At 35.6% G+C, this 21,027-nt stretch overlaps 2 protein-coding genes and 1 non-coding gene across 3 annotated transcripts; 1 reads left to right on the top strand and 2 right to left on the bottom strand.

Moving 5' to 3' along the window:
- Window positions 1-1,421: 1,421 nt before the first annotated feature.
- LOC133298501 (guanylate kinase 2-like) lies at window positions 1,422-4,749 on the bottom strand. Its single transcript, XM_061497798.1, has 11 exons — window positions 4,614-4,749; window positions 4,144-4,172; window positions 3,910-4,017; window positions 3,722-3,789; window positions 3,506-3,632; window positions 3,039-3,401; window positions 2,441-2,562; window positions 2,211-2,346; window positions 1,889-1,934; window positions 1,686-1,791; window positions 1,422-1,601 (listed from the first exon to the last, which is right to left on the bottom strand). Exons 2-11 carry the CDS (start codon window positions 4,144-4,146, stop codon window positions 1,487-1,489), a joined length of 1,194 nt encoding a protein of 397 aa, XP_061353782.1. The 5' UTR covers window positions 4,147-4,172; window positions 4,614-4,749; the 3' UTR covers window positions 1,422-1,486.
- Window positions 4,750-18,569: 13,820 nt separating this feature from the next.
- LOC133298499 (uncharacterized) lies at window positions 18,570-18,932 on the bottom strand. The gene has a single exon (XM_061497797.1). It carries the CDS (start codon window positions 18,930-18,932, stop codon window positions 18,570-18,572), a length of 363 nt encoding a protein of 120 aa, XP_061353781.1.
- Window positions 18,933-20,118: 1,186 nt separating this feature from the next.
- Window positions 20,119-20,225, top strand: LOC133298504 (small nucleolar RNA R71). Its single transcript, XR_009749814.1, has one exon. It is a non-coding gene; the product is annotated as a small nucleolar RNA R71 (small nucleolar RNA).
- The last annotated feature ends 802 nt before the right edge of the window (window positions 20,226-21,027 follow it).

Below are 21,027 nucleotides of genomic sequence, written 5' to 3' on the forward strand. Positions count from 1 at the left end.
TTTTTTTTTAGTTTCGGTCAAACGTATTTTATTAAATTTAATTTTAAAGCATAACAACTAAATATAATTTTTATACACAAAACTATGTTTCTATCCGTCTAACGTGTTGGTATATTGCGACGCATATCCGAACATGCTTTAAGAAGCTCTGCTACCTTTTTCGCGTTGGTTGGAACCCACTAGTCCTCAAAATTTGGCATCAATTTCATAAAGGTGGAGAAACATAGTCCTTACAAATTGTACCATTCTTATAAAAATCGAACCTGCCGATTTAGGTATTCAACCTTATGAATTTGACCCGATATGAAATCGATAAATCCGCTTGAACTGGGTTCAATCGGTATTGGGTTCAACCAGTATTAAATTAGTATCGGGTTTTTAAAAAAAATTAATTTTATAAATTTTTTTATAAAATATTTAAAAAATATCATTAATGAGATTCAAATTTAAATCACGTAAATGATAACTTATAATACTTACTACTAATCCAACTTTAATTATTAGCTAAAATACTTTTAGTCTTATATTTATTATATATATTTAATTCAATTTAAATTAAACCTATAATTCATTGATTGAACTGATAATGACTCAGTACCCCCCAAGAGAATGAATCACCTATTTGAGATTCAGAACATTGAATTATTGTACTATAAGAAGCTAGAAATGTAGGCTACTCTGCCAGCACAAAATTGGCTAGTTAGCGTTGATATTGCCCAAGTATGTGCTCACTATTTATCTATTTTTTAAAATATTAAAAATAAGACTATGATAATAAAGACTAAAATATTAATTAAGACTAAAATATCAAAATATAAATAGAAAAAGAACAACCTATGTGACTCTTTGGCTAGTCCACAATAATTTCTCCGGACATCTTACCCTATTTTTTTTAGTAAATAAAAATTTAAGTGAAATTAAATGTCGATATAAATATGTGAACTTAATTCATGAGTGACGATAGACAGCCAATTCTTAGGTACAAAAACTCAAATAAGTTCTGCATCATTAAATTTTATTATTTTTTTATACTTAAAATAACACATTAATCTGCAATTCAACATTATTATTATTTCTTAATTATTTTTAAGCCATAATTTGAGTCTAGCAACTTTTGTTGAGATGCATTTTGTAGCAATTGATGAATAACCTGTAAGAATAACGACCATGACGCTCAAAAGGGCTTCAATCAGAAAGAAAATCCTGGGAAATTTTAGAAAAACATGAACCATATGTTGCCTTCATTATTGATGGAATATACTATAGCCGCAAAAATCACAAATAATCTCTCATTGCTTGTATAGGGAAAAATAATCGTGCAACACACGTCAAGTCATATTCAATTGTCATAACAATTAAAAAACAAATGAAAAAAACATCTAAAGAAATAAGAAATGAACCTAGTGCCTCATCCCATGTCCCATTTTCTCAAGTTATCATATATGAAGAGGGAAAAAAAAAGTTAGTTGGCCAAGTTCATTGAATGTCAAAGTTGATCCATCCCATTGAAGCCATTTGAAAATGAGTCAATGGCTTGAAAATCTAGGCCTCTGGTTCGTCCAGGTGCACCCCCGTTAAGTGAAGAAACATCTAACATGATCCTGCTCCAGCCAAATATGAATGAAATCAGTACTTAATCTCAACCTTGGTTGCTAAATTAGTAAATGTGTTTCACAAAGGCTCACAAGTTATTTGTTTCCTTTTCTAGTTCTGTCGAGATGCAGTTTATGATGATTTTTTCACCAACTTTTGACAATGAATGATCCATTGGGAGATTGATCTCTCTTGGAGCTGGATTGACAAAATTAAACACACCAATTTAACTCTTTCATGGTTTATAACTTGTGTAAATAAGGATCAAATTTATCTACTTTACGGACACTCATACCTGGCTTTGGTGGAGGAGTGACACAACCATCAAGCCCCAATAATTTCTGCATCCAATGGATATTGTATATCAGGATCCTGATTTTTATTTTTTTTAAAACTCTCCATTAAACCTTAATTAGCGAGGATAGGGGTGAGGGCAATCCTTGTACGCAGCCTTACCCTTGCATATTTGCAAAGAGGCTGTTTTTCGGATTCAAACCCATAACCTTTTAGTCACAAAGGAACAGTTTTATCACTACTTCAAGCACGCCCTCTAAGGATTAGAATACTTAAAAAAATGAGATAATGTAAGAAAGTTTCAGTATAGGCAGTTGAGTTACCTTAAGACTCACATAACACTCCTCAAGGTTGTCATTGTATAAAATGAAATCAAATATGCCTGATGATTTCCCTTGCTCAATCTCAGCCTGAGCATTTCGCAATCGCTTTTGGACCTGTTCTTCTGTCTCTGTAGCTCTGCTCAAAACATTGAGGTTTGGAATGTTTAGAACAACATTGGGGGGGATTTGCTTTGAGAGTTAATAGGCATGAGTGAGAAGCTATTACTCACCTGTTACGGAGACGCTTCTCCAGTTCTTCCATTGATGGGGGGCAGATAAAGATGAATATGGCTTCAAGAGAACTAGCCCTCACTGATCTTGCCCCTTGAACATCAATATCAAGAATACATCTCTGAATAAAATTTAAAAATAAAAAAAGGTTTTACTATCTCAGATGAGAAATAGTTAGAAATCATATCTGAAGGACGTTAGTGCTGGCAAGGTTGGTTTGATATGATGGCACCCACAATCATCAAACAGAAAATTTAATTTCATCAATACGGATATTTTATGATAAGATCCAATATATACCTTTAAGATTAGAATTTAGATGAGAAAAAAAAACAAGTCAAAAGGGTGTTATATTTGATTGAAATCATGTTCCTTCCCCAATATGTGGCATTAAAAGTTATTGGTGTGTGGCAATATAACATGACACTCTGCTATGCTTCTGAGTTCTGACAAGCCTGTATTGTGCATGCTGCAGCAATTGCAACTCCAGAAGTAAGGTAATCCAATCAATAGATTACGAAGAGTACTTCGGCAAGTATAAGCACGCCACCAGTTCAACATTCTAAATATCAAAGCCTGTAAGTATGAGGAACTTACTTTTCCTGCATCTGATACCAGTTCAACAGCCTCAACACTGGTCCCATATAGATTACTATGGACAGAAGCAAACTCAAGAAACTTTCCATCTTTAATCTCTTTCTCCATTACACTCTTCTCAGTAAAATGGTAATGGACCCCATCTTTCTCCATGGCTCTTGGGGCACGGGTCGTGTGGCTCACAGAGAAACCAAACATAGATGGAAATTCCTCCATGAGCATATTAATCAATGTTCCTTTACCTACTCCGGAAGGACCACTAATAACAAGAGGTTTCTCAGCATTGCCGACAACACCTTTACTCCATGCAACAACCTCAGTCCCCAAAAACTTTTTCTGCTGCCTAACATATTGGGTGTCTACCTGCCAATATTAAGAAAATGAAAAATTTAACATCTGTAGGCCTTTATAGGAATCTAATATATCTTTGTGATTAAATTAAGGAGTTGGGTTTGCAAAATACAAACCTCCAGGAACCATGTATGATCATCTGACTTAGTATTTTTTTTAAGAATTAGTATTCTATCTTTCAAAAACACTGCTGAGTGGCCTGTACATGACATGGGTTTGATGCCTAACACAGTAGGATTAACCCTGCATATTAAAATTGATATCAGCAACAAAAGCTTGAGAAAAAAAAAATTGAGATACAAAACCTAAGAGATAAGAAACCTTAAACTGACCATTCTCCAAGAATGCTATCAAAAATTTTAATGGACAAAGTTTCACCATCAGCTCCACCAATGACATACTGTCAAACAAATGGAGGGCCATCTTTTGTTTTAGACAGAAGATTGACTATTTACAAATCTAATTAATAAGTAGTAACATACAGAAAGATGATGTTTATAGCATGTTATATGATCAATACCGTTTTATCACCAATGGTAGAAGATGTTTGGAAAGCTCCATTTTTTAATTCAAAGCCATTGCTAGCTCCATTCTTCAGGTCTTGAAGAATGAAAGTTGGTGCTTCTCCCTATTGATCACAACCAAAGAGGGATTATATACATCAAATCAAAACCCCTTCGATCCAATATTATAAGCAAACTGCATTCCTGAATTTACAAACCATTCTAATCCTCCAAGGAAAAGAGATGCTTACCATAGAAAAATCTTTGCTTGAATTCAATCCTGACCAAAATGCAGAAACATATATTAGTATTATGAAGGATCTATCTATATATAAAAACTTCCATTGTTAGGAACAGAGAGAACAGAACCCAATGAGATTTTAATACAGTTCATCAACCAGTTCAAGGTTTTCATTCAATATCTTTTTGATCCCACATGTATATGAAAAGAATTTCGATCCCACATTATAAAATTTAAAAAAAGAATAATTAAAACAACTCTGAATTTTCTAGAAGGCTGAGAAAATAGAAAACCAACTTGTAAACACAAACAAAATAAACTCAATGAAAAAGCTTTTATTTTTTGTTTAATAGAAAGGGAGAAAAATGAAAGAATGAGCATGCAATCAGTAATGGATCAATCAAACAGAGGACAACCCAGATCACAATGCCTAAAAAGTTGAAACCTTTAACAGATTTAGACAACCATTGTTGATGTTACCTTATACTAATAGAACAAGCTCGGTGCAGAAAAGAAACAAGCCTTGTTTGGTCTTTTTTTTTTTAGGTTGGTAGTATTCAAAGGTTCAACTCTTGTCTTCCTCTGTTGACAACCTTAAAGAGAGAGAGAGAGAGATTGTGCTTTGGATTTCAACCTTTTTCAAATTTTCAATTCTGATAATAAAATAACAAATAAAAAATGGAAAGATTATAGTTATTATCTTTTTATCTTACTACTCATTACTATTAAGATTTTAATTATTAATTTTTGTCAATTTAATGGTAATAATCTATTGGATCATATTTATTAATTAATTATTAATTTTAATAAATTATAACTGCTAGATTAACAGAAATCAACGATTAAAATTTAATAATAACAAGTAATAAGATAAAAAAAATAGTAACTGTAACCTCTAAAAAAAAATAATAATAGAAAGATTGGGATGCAGAGAAGTGAGAGGCGGCAGAGGAAGTTGAAACTAAAATCAGGGAATGGATTTTCATATTTGTAGGCGCAAAAAGAGAAAAGGGGGTTCGGTTTTTTTATTTTTATTGGGTCGCGTTTGATTCACGAACTGGGATAACCGGGTTTCGTTTTCTCGTGAGTTAGCTTACGAATACTATATTTGTAAAATCCTGTTTTTATTGCGGAAATTTTTTTTTATCATGTTTATATAAAAATAAATGAAGTTTATTTTTTTTTATGTAAGAAAAAATTTCTTCAACCATCTTGAAATTTATCGTATTATTTAAATGATCACAAAATAAAATAAAATAACAGATATTTGGGCGGTTAAACTCATTGAAATTCTTTAATTTTTATTTGTATCATTACTATTGAAGTGTGAGAAACTGGTATCTTGTATATGTTTTTCAAAATTTAGCAGAATTCAAGAAAACATATAATAAAAAGGAAAAAAAATATGCTTGAAATTGAAATAAAGGTATAATTAGATTATATGCTATCCTACACTATCTGATGAGTATCTTTCCTAAATAATTGTGATTATAGTAAGTTTATTGAATGATTTACAATATATAACTAGATAATACTAAAAAGTAACAAAAATTATATTCTTTTATAATATATGATGCGTATAATATAAAATTCCATTCCAATATGAAATTAAAAATTGAATTTAGATTAAAAAAAATTGAAATTCAATTATTTAAAAAAAATAAAAATTTGCAAGTCATATTTGTCTTTTATATATAAATTAGTAGTTAATATAAAATTTGAGAACCTTATCCTAGTTACCATGTGTGACTAGAACTAGAAATTACAAGCATATTCAAAATATTCAAATAATTGGGATATTGGAGCTTGACATGTGAGAAAGGAACCTTAATTAGGTTTGACAAATAAATTTGTGCTAAAACGCTCTACTGGAGCTTTATATTGGAGCTTGACATTAGAGCGCTAAAACGCTCTCACAGTATATTGTTGTCTACCTTAGAGCATTTTAACGCTCTACTGGGCACTAAAACGCTCTCTTTGAAAGGAACTTTGTGTTGTCAGGGCGTTTTAGTGCTCTGTTGGGCGTTAAAACGCTCTCCTCCAGTGGATTTTGGCAATTTTACTTCTTTAGAGGCTTGTAACTTACTTTCTTTGAGGCTTTCTTTCATCTCCTTGCATTCTTTTTGCTCCATTAGCATTCTTTTATGTCAAATTACCTTCAAAATAAGCAAGATTACCACATGTTAGCTAGAAATCCATTCTTTATGATTTTATACTGTAAAACCTTAATTTCCATGCAATCTGCTATGTAATTCTTGTATAAATTAGCCTAAAAATATGGTAAACTAAGGGTTTATCAAACATTCCCAGATTTAAATATTGTTGTCCTCAGCAATCAATTAGAATAAACTAAGGGAAATTTGAGCAGGAATTCTCAATTGCATGGAATTTGATAGGAAGGATTCAATCAGAGAATTGATTACAGAGCATTCAGACTCTAAAGAATGATACATTAATCAACAAGATTCATAATTCATCAGTTAAAATTTGCAATAAAATTTCTTAAGATCAAGAATAAGAAAAAAATTCTGAAACACTCCCTCACTAGGAATTTACTTCACTCACACTCGATTGTTTAGGGCTGGTGTTTTACTCTTCTTCCACTGAATCAACACTACCATAGGTTTGCTTATATTCTCACTCTCTACAATTCTTGTGACATATCCAATAGATCAAGAGGTCTTGATTAGGGTTATAACTTGGCCTGGTTGAAGGAAGGGAAAACTTTTGGGAACGAGTTTCAAGATTAAAATTCAGATTCAAAGAGGAATAAGTGTAATTTGTCAAACAAATTGTAGACAACTTTTCTTCTTCTTTTCCGTTCATTCTTCTTCTTTTTCCTTTGGAATTTTTTTCTCTTTCGTCATTCTCTTTTATAAGAACATTCACTTCTTTATTTTCACTTCTTTTCCTTTCCTTTCCTTGAGTAATTTTTACTCTTCTTTGTTCTAACCAATCTTTCTTCCTTTGGCTTTGCCCTTTTTACTTGTACTTCTATACATCAAAAACTTGTGTAACCACAATTTACATCTACTCCTTACTTCAAATCTGAAATTTAATCTTCAATTAAGGTGAGGATTTATTTGAGAAGTGGCTTATTCATCTTCATAGGTTTTCAAAAAATAAACAGGCCTAGGCTCAAAAGGGTTTAACTAAGGAATGTCAGCAATGGTTGGCTATTTGGCCATCTAGTTTAAAGAAAGAACATGCCTCATTCATATCCATAGAATATATCATATACCAATCCAAGCAAGAAACAAAGCAAGTTCTAGAGTCATTTATACAGTGGGATGCATTCTGAATAAAAATTTTCTGTATAGACTCAAAACCTCACGGCTATGAATGCACAATAATTTTCCTATTCCTCATCTCAAAAAATTTCATCACTAAAGAGAATATTCAATGAATCATGAAAATCATTACATTGATGCTCATTATGAAAAATTAAGAAGGTGCATCATCATGCTCTGAATCAAATCACTGATCAAATTTCCTACCAATCTTCCATTTAAAAGCGCTGAGTAAAACTTTCAGATTTTCACAAAACAATGGATTGGGATTATTATTATTTAAAACTCTAAAAAATTAATTTCAATTTCTAAAAAAAAAATGTTGCATTAAAGAAAAGAAAAAGGTTGAGATAGTTCCCTGTACTAGCTGGATGTTCCGTGTATATTCATGAAGTTCTCTGGTTCATTTAGCGATATGAAAGAAAATGGCCTTGAAGGCCGTAGGCATGTGAGGATGAAAACAAAATTTTTCAAAAGCGGAAACACACATGCCAATCAAGATATGTTCTTTAGGACGTAATGATATACCTTGTTCATGATTAAAACTCCAAGGTGATCAATGTAAGGTTTGAAAAGGTTCAAACCCTCTAATGTTGATCCACACCACCCTATGTCAAGATGCAAGAACCCTTCTTGAAAAGCCACCAATTAAACACCACAAAGAAGGCTGGCTAGGCGTTCAATAGATGAAGGAGGAGGCAAGGTTCATGTGTTTAGATGAGTGAAATTTTCAGCTTAAAACTTCACAAAAGTGGCGCATGGAATTGATGAGAAGTGGCTAGGATATTCTTCAAAACTCTCTTAAGAAAAACCTAACAAAAGGATGACCAAAGGAGATGAGAGAGTCTAAGCATTCAAGTCAGATTTTGCACTTAAAAATCTGATCAAAGTGGCGCACACCAAGGAAGAAAAAGATGGAGTTGTTGCAATTCAAATTTTTCCAACAACCTATCTTTTTTTTTTTTTTTGATAACAACAACCTATCTTTTAATCCTCATGAGACTAGGTCTAAACCTAGTCAAAATTCTGAACTAATGACCATCATATGGCCAGCCATATGGTGCGCCCCTTTGGTCCACAATGCAGTCCAAATACATTGAGTAGTTGCATTCAAATTTGAACTAACTTACTCACTTATTCTCTCAACCAACCAAATCTCATTTGGAGCTTATTTGGTTGACTAAATGAAACTCATAACAACCCAAATCAGCGCCGCAAACAACCTTGGATGATGCTCAAATATCTCCTCTTGGTACTAGGGATTTGTTCCAACAAGATCTTATCTTATCCTTTTGTTATGAAACAACTTTTCATAGCCAATTCAAATTCGAATTCAAACATTTAAATTCAAACGTTCAAACATTTAAATTCTAAATTCAAATTCTAAATTTAAATATTTGATAATTAATTTAACTAATTAAATTAATTAATAATGTCTTGGACCATCTAAGCCTATTACAATTACCATGCGCCCTTTCCCTCTTAGGTGAGCTTCCAAACTTCTTCTTGGGCTAAAAGCCTTTATTAGGTCCAATACCTTTAATGCTATATCATCAAGACAATAAAGTGTTAATGCGTGACCCATTAGACCCAACATAGCCATTGACATAAATGGGCTTGGGTCCAACAAGCCCACAACCTATTTAATGACAACACAGAGCACTAGTAATGCTTTGTTGCCCCAGAGCTAGTTAGGTTAATGACATGATCATCCTATTACATATATTTAGTTACTGTATGTATTTCCTTTCGTCTCAGTTACCTTCCCTTTAAATCTAGGGTGGGGATACGTATCAACCCTTGCGGTTTAGGATAAGCTTTAATTCGAAATAGGGAATCTTCAATTTACTGACTCTAAAGGCAGATCATCTCATGATCTCTTTTACTATGCATAGATTCCCGAGTCCTGTAAATGTCATCCCGATTTCTCCGGTTTACAGACAACCTAATCCCTTATAGAGATTTGAGGAATTCCTTCAGCTTATCACTCTGGGCCTGTGCTCTTTCAGAACATGCCCAAAAGTATACCTATGAGTCTCCATGTTTCAGTAAGACGAGGTATACAATCAAAACATGCCTTCTAGAACACAGTCTAGGTGACAACTTATGGTCTAAGGAAAGACATACCCAAATATTAAGAGATTGCTCTAATGATACTTTTGTAAGATTTCCTCATAGAGTCTCTTTGTGGGTCTGTTCAGTTCGAGCTATACCCTTATAGGTCCACCCACGACTTTAGCTAAGACATCTCCATATCTGTAGCTCATGAGGTCTTTACCTTGTATCCGAATACAAGTAGATAAGTCGTGCTAGTCTCACCCGAGATTACTGATCCCCATTCTCAGTGTCTCTAGACTAGGAACATAAAATTAGGAATAAACATCTGGTATCCTTAAATCCTCATGATCGTGATCTCATCATAGATACTTAAGAGATACCTATTTTATTCCAAGGGGTTTATCCATTTACTCATATAATATATTAACAATAATATTGAGACAAAATAAGAAACATTATAAAGAGTGCGTATTATTTATTTGCGACAATATAAAAAGGTCCACATATGTTCTAATCTAATCAAAAGATTATCTCTAGGACATCCATATACTAACAAGCTCCCACTTGGCCTAGAGCCAATCTAACCTAAGTCGTATACCTAAAGCCTTATAATGACTATCATGTTTTCTCTGAGAAACAGCCTTTGTCAGAGAATCGACTAGGTTATCATCTGTGGGAACATAATCTATATTTACATCCATTCTATCAATGATTTCTCTAATCAGGTGATATCTGCGGAGCACGTTCTTAGATCTTTGATGAGACCTAGGTTTCTTTGACTACACAATGGCTCCTACGTTGTCGCAAAGCAACTGTGTGGGCTTATCCACGCTTGGAACCAACCTTAGTTCAGATATTAACTTCTTGATTCACACGGCCTCCTTAGCTGCTTCTGAAGCAGCTATGTATTCAGCTTCTGTCGTTGATTCACAAGGTGAATAGGAATCCTGACTGTGACTTGCAGTCATCTTTGTCACTCTAAAAGCTGGCATCAGTGAATCCTTTCACTGAAAGCTCATCAACCCCGCCATAGACCAGAAACGCATCCTTAGTTCTTCTCAAGTACTTAAGGATGGTCTTGACTACTGTCCAGTGAACTTCTCCAGGGTCTGACTGGTATCTGCTCGTAATGCTCAAAGCATATGAGACATCTGATCTCGTACATATCATGGCATACATTATGGATCCAATTGCCGAAGCATATGGAATTCAACTCATGCGATCCTTCTCAAGCTGTGACTTAGGACACATAGCCTTGGAAAGATGTACCCCATGAATGACGGGAAGAAAACCCTTTTCGACCCTTCCATGATAAACCTCTTTAGCATCTTGTCAACACTCGTGGATTGAGATAAACCCAACAGCCTCTTGGATCTATCTCTATAGATCTTTATACTAAGTATAAAAGACGCTTCTCCCAAATCCTTCATGGTGAAGCTTTTTGAAAGCCAGTCTTCCGTTGTTTGTAATGTGGGGATGTCATTTCCTATAAGTAATATGTCATCTACATAAAGTACCAAGAAAATGACATTACTCCCACTAACCTTCTTGTAAACACAAGGTTCATCCTCGTTCTTGATGAAATCGTTACTCCTAACGACTTCATCAAAACGGATATTCCAACTCCTTGATACTTGTTTTAGCCCATATATTGACCTTTGAAGTTTGCATACCATATGCTGTTGGCCTTTGGCTTCAAAACCTTCAGGTTGTGTCATGTCCACTTCCTCCTTCAAGAATCCATTCAGGAAGGCGGTCTTGACATCTATTTGCCAAATTTCATAGTCGTGATATGCTGCTATGGTAAGCATGATCCTAATAGATTTGATCATGGCAACTGGTGAGAAAGTCTCATCATAGTCAACTACTTGTCTTTGACGATATCCTTTCGCAACCAACCTATCTTTGTAGGTTTGAACGTTGCCATTTGCATCAGTCTTTCTTTTAAAGACCCATTTATTACCGATAGGAACTATTCCTTGCAGTTTAGGAACCAAGGTCCATACCTTGTTTTAATGCATCGAATCTATTTCAGATTCCATGGCTTCAAGCCATTTAGAGGAGTCAACGTCCTTGACCGCCTCCTCATAGTTACTAGGTTCATCATCCTCGACGGTTTGTTGATTCTCAATCACTAGCCCATACCTCTCGGGTGGATAGATGACCCTAGTAGACCTACAGAGTTGTGTGTTTACTTCTGCATTGGAGAACGTCGCCTGCGGAGCAAACTCGGGTTCCTCAATCTGTTCTTGTGGTCCTTGAACTTCTTCATGATCAATCTTACTCCCACTGGCTCCTTGAGAGATCAAATCCTTCTCAAGGAACTCAACATTCTTGGACACAAACACCTTGCGTTCATTCATGGAGTAAAATTAGTATCCCTTAGTACCTTTGGGATACTCCACAAATAGACATTTAGTACTCTAAGCACTAAGTTTGTCTGATGCCAACGATTTGACATATGCTGGCGATCCCCATACCCTGAGGTAACTCAGGTTGGGTCTCTTACCATTCCATATCTCATATGGTGTGGTCTGAACAGATTTAGACGGTACCCTATTTAGAAGGTATGCCGCTGTGTCTAGGGCATATCCCCAAAACGATTTTGGAAGTTGAGTCTCACTCATCATAGACCTGACCATGTCTAACAAGGTCCTGTTTCTCCTTTCGGAGACACCATTTTGGTGTGCTGTGTAAGGTGCAGTAAGCTGCGAGATAATTCCATTTTCTCTCAGATAATCCTGAAACTCATGGCTCAGATATTCACCACCATGATCTGATCGCAATGTCTTAATCATCTTGCCACGCTGTTTCTCTACTTCATTCTTAAACTCTTTGAATTTTTCAAAAGCTTCAGATTTATATCTCATTAAGTATACATACCCAAATCTTGATTTATCATCAGTAAAGGTAATGAAATAGGAGTATCCTCCTCTAGCCTCTATAGACATCGGGCCACATACATCAGTGTGAATGAGTTCTAATAACTCATTAGCCCTATGACTCTCAAGTCCTTTGGGCTTGTGACGAGTCATTTTCCCAGCTAGACAAGATTCACATTGTCCATAGGATTCCAAATCCATGGAATCTAGGTATCCATTTGCATGTATCCTAGACAATCTTGTTTCGTTTATGTGCCCGAGTCTACATTGCCAAAGATAAGATTGATTATCTGTCTTAGGTCGTTTCACATCAACATTGAGCACTTCAGTTCCCATTTCCAAAATATATAAGCCATTTATTAAAGAAGTAGTACCAAAAACAATATCATTCGAAATGATAGAAAATGTACCATCCCTAATAGTGAAAGCAAAACCATCTTGTTCTAAACAAGAAATAGAAATAATGTTTCTAGAAATGCTAGGAACATAAAGACAATTATTCAAATGCAATCAAAGGCCTGTAGGCAAAATGAGGTCGGTATCTCCAACAGCATAAGCAGCAACTCTTGCTCCATTGCCAACGCGGAGGTCCACCTCATTCTTCTCCAATCTTCTAGGGCTCCTAAGCATCTGCAACACATTGCAGATATGAGAACCACAACCGGTAGCCAATACCCATGAAGTCAGATTAACACAAGAATAATTTATCTCAATCGTGTAAATACCTGAAGTAGAAGCATCACCATGCTTCTTGTCCTTCACACTCTTCAGGTAGTCTGGACAATTCCTCTTCCAATGGCTATTCTTGCCACAATGGAAGCACACAACATCGCTTTTGTCCTTGGGTGCACTCTTACCTTTCTTTTTGCCTTTCTTCTTATTGGGGTTTCCTTTGGGCTTAAGGGAGTTGCCTTTTGCTGGCTCCTTGCCCTTACCCTTGGCCTTTTTAGGCCCACCAATCAGAGGAGCTTGTTGTCTTATCCTTCTTGATAGACACTTCAGCAGTTGTTAACATACTTAACAACTCTGGCAAGCTCACAAGCATCCTATGCATGTTGTAATTCATAATGAATTCACTGAAAAAAAGGAGGAAGTGATGATAGAACTAAGTCATTAATTAATTCAGCATCCATTATGAAGCCTAGACCCTCTAGCTTCTCAATAAGCGCTATCATCTTTAGGACATGGCAGTTAAAAGACATGCCTTCAGTCATCTTGCATATGAACAATTCCCTAAAGGTCTTATACCTCTCATGCTTATCCTTCTTATCATACAACTCCTTGAGATGAAGGATAATGGAGGGGGCATCCATATGCTCGTGCTGTTTCTGCAGCTCGTGTGACATGGATGCCAGCATGATGCAACAAGCTAACACATTATCATCCATGTGTTGCTTGTGGGCCTCGAATTCAAATTTCGCGAACCCATCTTCCCCTTCTTTAGGCGCAATAGGTAAAGCAGTGTCAAGGACATAAGCAACTTTTTTAGCCCGCAGAACATTTCTGATGTTCCTATACCAGTCCATAAAATTAGGACCGGTTAATTTGTTCGTATCGAGTATTGAGCGCAGTGACAGTGGATTAGTCATACTAAAAACTGAAAAATGTAAAGATAGATGAATTAATATATATTTTCGTGTAATAAGAGCAAATTATTAAAGACTTTAAATAATATGCCCCTCCCACTATTTTATCTAAGTCAACGACCCTTAAACTTTGACTTAGGGTTGTTCTACTTTTAGATTTTACCTTAGTGAGATTTTAAGAGTGCGATTAATTATTTTAACCCTCGTCTGAGACCGCAAGATTAAATTAAATAATGGGTTGATCTTTATCAACAGTATCTCATACCCTCTCTTAACATTAGGTTGACAACTCCTTATCACACAGTGGTGCATCTCATGCAACCAACCTAGCACTATTACCCTAAGCACATGAGCCCGGCTGAGCCTGCAACTCATGTTCTCAGTTAAGCACTAACCAGCACCCTAAGTGTCTAACACTTCTAATACTACTCTTACTCAATGGAACAGTGGGTCCCAACTGAGTTGTGGAGCACCACTATTTAGAGGAGGTTTGAGTAATATTGGTGGTAGGAGGTGATCATGCACTTAATAATTAATTCCTTTAAGGGTTCCTTTTACTTAGGGTTTACTAAGTCTCATCAAACGCATATGTATTATTATCATGCTAGTCGTAAACTATGTCAAACATCTATCGGATTACACTAGTCGTAATTGGACGTGCACGATAATACAAACAAACGCGATTTGTCCAATTCATGCATACTAGTCGTTTAAAAAAATAAAAGCATACATCCGCGATACACTATCTCATATATACTAGTCGTTTAAAAACATACAAGCATATAAAACAATTTTATTTGAGACGGTCATGGTGCTCGTGCATTCGTCCATCTTGCTTCTTAAGCCACGGCTCCGTGTTGTCTAAACGCCACTAACCTAATTCTCTAATTACAAAATAATTAAAGAAACTCCAAAAACATCTTTGGAGGGACAAATGAATATACAAAATTTAAAATTCAAATTTACACCTTTAATTTAAAATTAAAAAAAATTGAAATTCAAATCTGGGCACCACGACTATCCCCTTCCAATTTGCACCTGAAAAGTCAGACAACTTGCAAGCACAAAATATCAAATATTACACATGTTCTCACATATATCTTGATAATATAACAATTAGAATATCAAAAAATAATCAAAATTTCAAAATCTCCTAATTTTCCAAAATGGCCGAATTTTGTATCATTATACATAATTCAAATCCTTTTAAATTCTTTCTCAAAGAACACATAAATTAAACCATAAACACAACCATATCACAATATGGCCGAACCACAGATTCACATGCATGAGAAATTTTATCACAAAAATTTATGCTATGATCATGAACAATTCATCTAACCAAAGCCCAAAATTATCAAGATCACAAAATCAAGATCAAGAACCCTAATTTTATTCATGTGATCAAGATATGCCATGAACATTTCATGAATCTTGAAATAAAATCATGGAGAAAACCAGGCATTTGAATATTCACATCATGGTAGAATCATATTCCTTTTTCAAAAAAATGTTTCTTTTGAAAACTTTCACAAAGAATTATAAAGAAACTAAACCATGAGTACACGTAGATATATGAACATCATAATCATATTAATCAAGTTCATAAAAGACAATCTTTAACATTTTAAAGTATTGAAATTTATATCCACATGCAAAGAATCAATCTTTAACCTCTTTAAAGAACTTTTGACCGTGAGAAAACAAATTTCACAAACAAAGTATCATCACCCGCCGCTAGTAAAGAAACCGGGCTCTGATACCACTTGAAAGAAAATGGCCTTGAAGGCCGTAGGCATGTGATGATGAAAACAAATTTTTTCAAAAACGAAAACACACATGCCAATCAAGATATGTACTTTAGGACGTAATGATATACCTTGTTCGTGATTAAAACTCCAAGGTGATCAATGTAAGGTTTGAAAGGGTTCAAACCCTCTAATGTTGATCCACACCACCCTACGTCAAGATGCAAGAACCCTTCTTGAAAAGCCACCAATTAAACACCACAAAGAAGGCTGGCTAGGCGTTCAATAGATGACGGAGGAGGCAATGCTTTGGTGCGCCCCTTTGGTCCACAATGCAGTCCAAATACATTGAGTAGTTGCATTCAAATTTGAACTAACTTACTCACTTATTCTCTCAACCAACCAAATCTGATTTGGAAATTATTTGGTTGACTAAATGACACTCATAACAACCCAAATCAGCGCCGCAAACAACCTTGGATGATGCTCAAATATCTCCTCTTGATACTAGGGATTTGTTCCAACAAGATCTTATCTTATCCTTTTGTTATGAAACAACTTTTCATAGCCAATTCAAATTCGAATTCAAACATTTAAATTCAAACGTTCAAACATTTAAATTCTAAACTCAAATTCTAAATTTAAATATTTGATAATTAATTTAACTAATTAAATTAATTAATAATGTCTTGGACCATCAAAGCCCATTACAATTACCATGCGCCCTTTCCCTCTTAGGTGGGCTTCCAAACTTCTTCCATGGCTAAGAACCTATATTAGGCCCAATACCTTTAATGCTATATCATCAAGAGAATAAGGTGTTAGTGTGTGACCCATTAGGCCCAACATAGCCACTGACCTAAATGGGCTTGGGCCCACAAGCCCACAACCCATTTAATGGCAACACAGAGTACTAGCAATGCTTTGTTGCCCCAGAACTAGTGATATTAATGACATGATCATCCGATTACATATATTTGGTTACTGTATGTATTTCCTTTCGTCTCGGTTACCTTCTCTTTAAACCTAGGGTGGGGATACGTATCAACCCTTGCGGTTTAGGGTAAGCTTTAATTCGAAATAGGGAATCTTCAATTAACTGACTTTAAAGGCAAATCATCTCATGATCTCTTTTACTATGCATAGATTCCCGAGTCTTGTAAATGTCATCCCGATTTCTCCGGTTTACAGATAACCTAATCCCTTACAGAGATTTGACGAATTCCTTCAGCTTATCACCCTGGGCCTGTGCTCTTTCAGGACATGCCCAAATGTATACCAATGAGTCTCCATGTTTCAGGCAGACGAGGTATACAATCAAAACATGCCTTCTAGAACACTGTCTAGGTGACAACTTATGGTCTAAGGAAAGACATACTCAAATATTAAGAGACTGCTCTAATGATACTTTTGTAAGATTTTCTCATAGAGTCTCTTTGTGGGTCTGTTCAGTGCGAGCTATACCCTTATAGGTCCACCCACGAATTTAGGTAAGACATCCCCATATCTGTAGCTCATGAGGTCTTTACAAGTAGATAAGTCGTGCTAGTCTCACCCGAGATTACTAATCCCCATTCTCAGTGTCTCTAGACTAGGAACATAAAATTAGGAATAAACATCTGGTATCCTTAAATTCTCATGATCGTGATCTTATCACAGATACTCAAGAGATACCCATTTTATTCCAAGGGGTTTATCCAGTTACTCATATAATATATTAACAATAATATTGAGACAAAATATGAAACAGGATAAAGAGTGCTTATTATTTATTTGCGACAATATAAAAAGGTCCACATATGTCCTAATCTAATCAAAATATTGTCTCTAGGACATCCATATACTAACACGATACCCACTGATGAACTACGCATTTCCCATTCCCAGATTTAAATGTTGCTGTCCCCAACAACTGATTTAAATATAAAAAAATCGCGTTGAGAGTTAAGAACTAGTGGATTCCTCTGAAACAACATCAATCAAAACTATCAGTCATCAGTGCTGAAATACCATACTGCATCATAAGGTTATCTCATACCATAACAATAAAAAGAAATAATCGAAAAGAAAACATAAACAAAATGAAAATAGCTAAAGTGATCATTCATCAAGCTTCTCCTCGTCCTCTGTATCTCACACAATGGTGGGTTTCATGACGGTATCCTCTCCAGCATCATCATCATCATCCTGGCCCTCAGTGGTTGGAAACGTGCTGGTCCCTCTCAGTGCAGCGTCATAGGCATCCTCCTCCTCGGATCCATCATAAGGCTCAGACTGGAAGGTTGGTGGTCCTCTTTTTCAACTATCACTTAATCACCTTGGTCTCTATCTAATTTTTTTATTTTCTTATTTAATTAACTAAAAGTGAAATAACTAAAATATAAAAATTAAAAATAGTAAAGTGTTGGGTTGCCTCCCAATTAGCGCTTGTTTATCGTCACGAGCCTGACGTACCTAACTTGTGATCATGGTTGCTCAAAGCATGACCTTGGTGATGACCAAGCTCCATCATTCAGAAATTGTGTCCTACCATAGTGCTCTTCTGCATATGGATGAGGTAAAGTAGTCTCAAGAACTTTGAACTTGACTTTTACATGCTTTCCTTTGCTACTGGGCTTCTCTATCTTAACTTTTGACTTATTTTCTTGAGAAGACTCCTCATTGTGCTCTTCTTCACCTTTCCTTTCACCAATATAGAAGACTTGATCTTTCAGTTGAGCTACATGTGGAGAAACTTCTTTGTCAAAGAACTTGGATATTGTTTGTTCTCCGTCTACCCGTAAGATCAACTCACCTTTAAGTACATCAATCAGCGCTCCTGAAGTTGCCAAGAAGGGTCTTTCGAATATCATTGGAATTGTGGCATCTTCATCTATATCAAGGATGAAAAATCAACAGGGATGATGAATTTGTCTACATTTACCAGTATATCCTTAATGATGCCATAAGCTTGCTTTGAAGAGCGGTCAGCCAGTTGCACTATCGTCCTTGTGGGCTTCACTTCAGTAATCCCCAGCTTTTTCATCATGGAGAGTGGCATGACATTGATGCTAGCTCCAAGATCACATAAAACATTGTCCACTTCCACTTTGCCTATAGTGCATGGAATGCTGAAGCTCCCTGGATCCTTGACTTTGGTAGGTAACTTCTTTTGGATGATAGCATTAAATTCCTCCGTCAGATTTACTGTCTCACATTCTGGCAACTTACGCTTCCTTGATAACAGATCCTTCATGAACCTTGCATAATTGGGCATGTTCTCTAAAGCTTCAGCAAAAGGAATGTTGATCTGCAACCTCTTGAATATGTCTAGAAACTTTGAATGCTGCTACTTCTGAATCTCTTTCTTTAATCTTTGAGGATAAGGGATTTGATCATATGGGGAGAGATCTAAAGGCTTATCTTGCCTTTCTAAAGCTTTCTTCTTCTCCCACTTAAATAATTTCCTTTCAACTTTTTCAGGATTGCCCTTGTCAACTTCATTAGTATCATTTGCCTTTTCTTTATTCCCTTCTTCAATCGATGCCTCCATATCTCTCTTCTTTTCTTCAGGTTGCTTCTCTATAGGCTGAATCATTGTCCCACTTCTTGTGGTCATTGCATTGCAGTTCTCTCTAGGATTAATGACAATGTCTCCCGGAAAGGTACCCTTAACTCTCTCAGCAAATTGCCTTGACAACTGGCCAATATGAGTTTCCATATTTCTTATGGAAGCTTCTTGATTCCGGAGTGTTGATCTAGTTTCTTGCATAAAAGCATATATGTCCTCTCTGAAAGCATTTTCACTTTGTATGTAATCAGAAGTGGTCTTGGATAGCTGTGCAAAAGCTTTCTCCCACTCAGAAGTGTTACTTTGTTGTGGGGGATGTGTTTGCACTGGAAGGGGAGGGTTGAGCTGATGGTTGGATTTGTAACTGAATCCTGGATGTTGATTCTGATTCTTCCACCCTTGATTGTAGTCATTCCCATACTGGTTCCTCCCAAGATTACTCTGGTTCTTCTGATCATACCAGAGTCTGTTGACTTCAGCAGTTTCAAGTTCTCTCATTAAATCACATTCTTCTGTAGCATGAGCACTTGCACAAATTCCATAACTAACTGGAGGAGTATTGACTGAAGAGACTTGGAAGTTTGTGAACTGCTTTGTGAGGGCATCCAACTGTTGTTGTTGCTTCTGGTTCATTTGCAAAATCTGCTCATTTTGTGCCAACAATGCATCATATCCTTCTAGCTTCATAACACCTGCTCTACTCTGTGGTACTGGAGAATTATCAAATTCCTGGGAAGCTAGAGATTCCAGCAACTCCAATGCCTCCTCAGGAGTTTTCGTTTTCAAGGATCTTCCTGATGCAGCATTCACCAAGGTTCTTGTGTTCAGCGTCATTCCTTGGAGGAAAACTCATCATTTCTCCCAAGCTTCAATGCCATGTTGGAGACACTTCCGGAGTAGTCCTTTAAACCTTTCCCATGCCTCGTACAATGATTCACTTTCTTTTTGTTCAAAAGCAATGATCTATGCTTTAAGCCATGCCATCTTTGAAGCTGAGAAGAATCTGGCCAAGAACTTGGTCGCCAAATCATCCCAGTTGGTGATGCTTCCTTGAGCCAGTGACCGCAACCACCCTCTTGCTTCTTCCTTCAGTGAACATGGGAAGAGTCTGAGCAAGATGGCTTCACGTGAGACTCCATTCATCTTCAAGGTGTCACAGTAGAGCAAGAAATTCTCTAGATGACTATAGGGGTCTTCAGTGCTTCCTCCAGCGATATGATCTTTTTGAATCAGTTGCAGCAGTGCTGGCTTGAGCTCAAAGTTGTTAGCTTCCACATTGGGTCTAACAATAATCGCCGTCTGCAGAACTCGGGCTGGAGTTATGTAATCTCCCAAAGTTCTGGGAGGATTTTGAATCGTGTTGTTGTCAGCCATATTTTCTTCCTTTGGTTCCGTCGAGCTTGATGCTTTTGCTTCTTTTGCTTTTCTTTCTTTTGCGCTTTTTCTGAGTTTTCTAGCTGTCTTTTCTATCTCATGATCAAACTGCAAGGATCGTGGGTTAACAGTACCTCACATAAACTAAGAGTAAAAGATTATGCAGAAAATGCAAAAAATAGAAAACAGAAAATAACATAATGCAGAAAATGCAGAAAAAAAAAATTAAATTTATAATTAAAAATTAAAAATTAAAAATTTAAAAAAATTATAAAAAAATAAAATAAAATAAAATAAAATAAAACAAAAATATAAAATTTAAAAGTTAAAAATTTAAAAAGTAAAAATTTAAAAAAATAAAAAAATTAAAAAAAAAAAAAAAAAAAAAAAATAAAAATAAAAAAAT

This window comes from Gastrolobium bilobum, unplaced genomic scaffold, assembly GCF_033153095.1.
Source record: "Gastrolobium bilobum isolate Gb01-03AN ecotype WA unplaced genomic scaffold, APGP_CSIRO_Gbil_v1 utg2403, whole genome shotgun sequence".
Taxonomy (NCBI): domain Eukaryota; kingdom Viridiplantae; phylum Streptophyta; class Magnoliopsida; order Fabales; family Fabaceae; genus Gastrolobium; species Gastrolobium bilobum.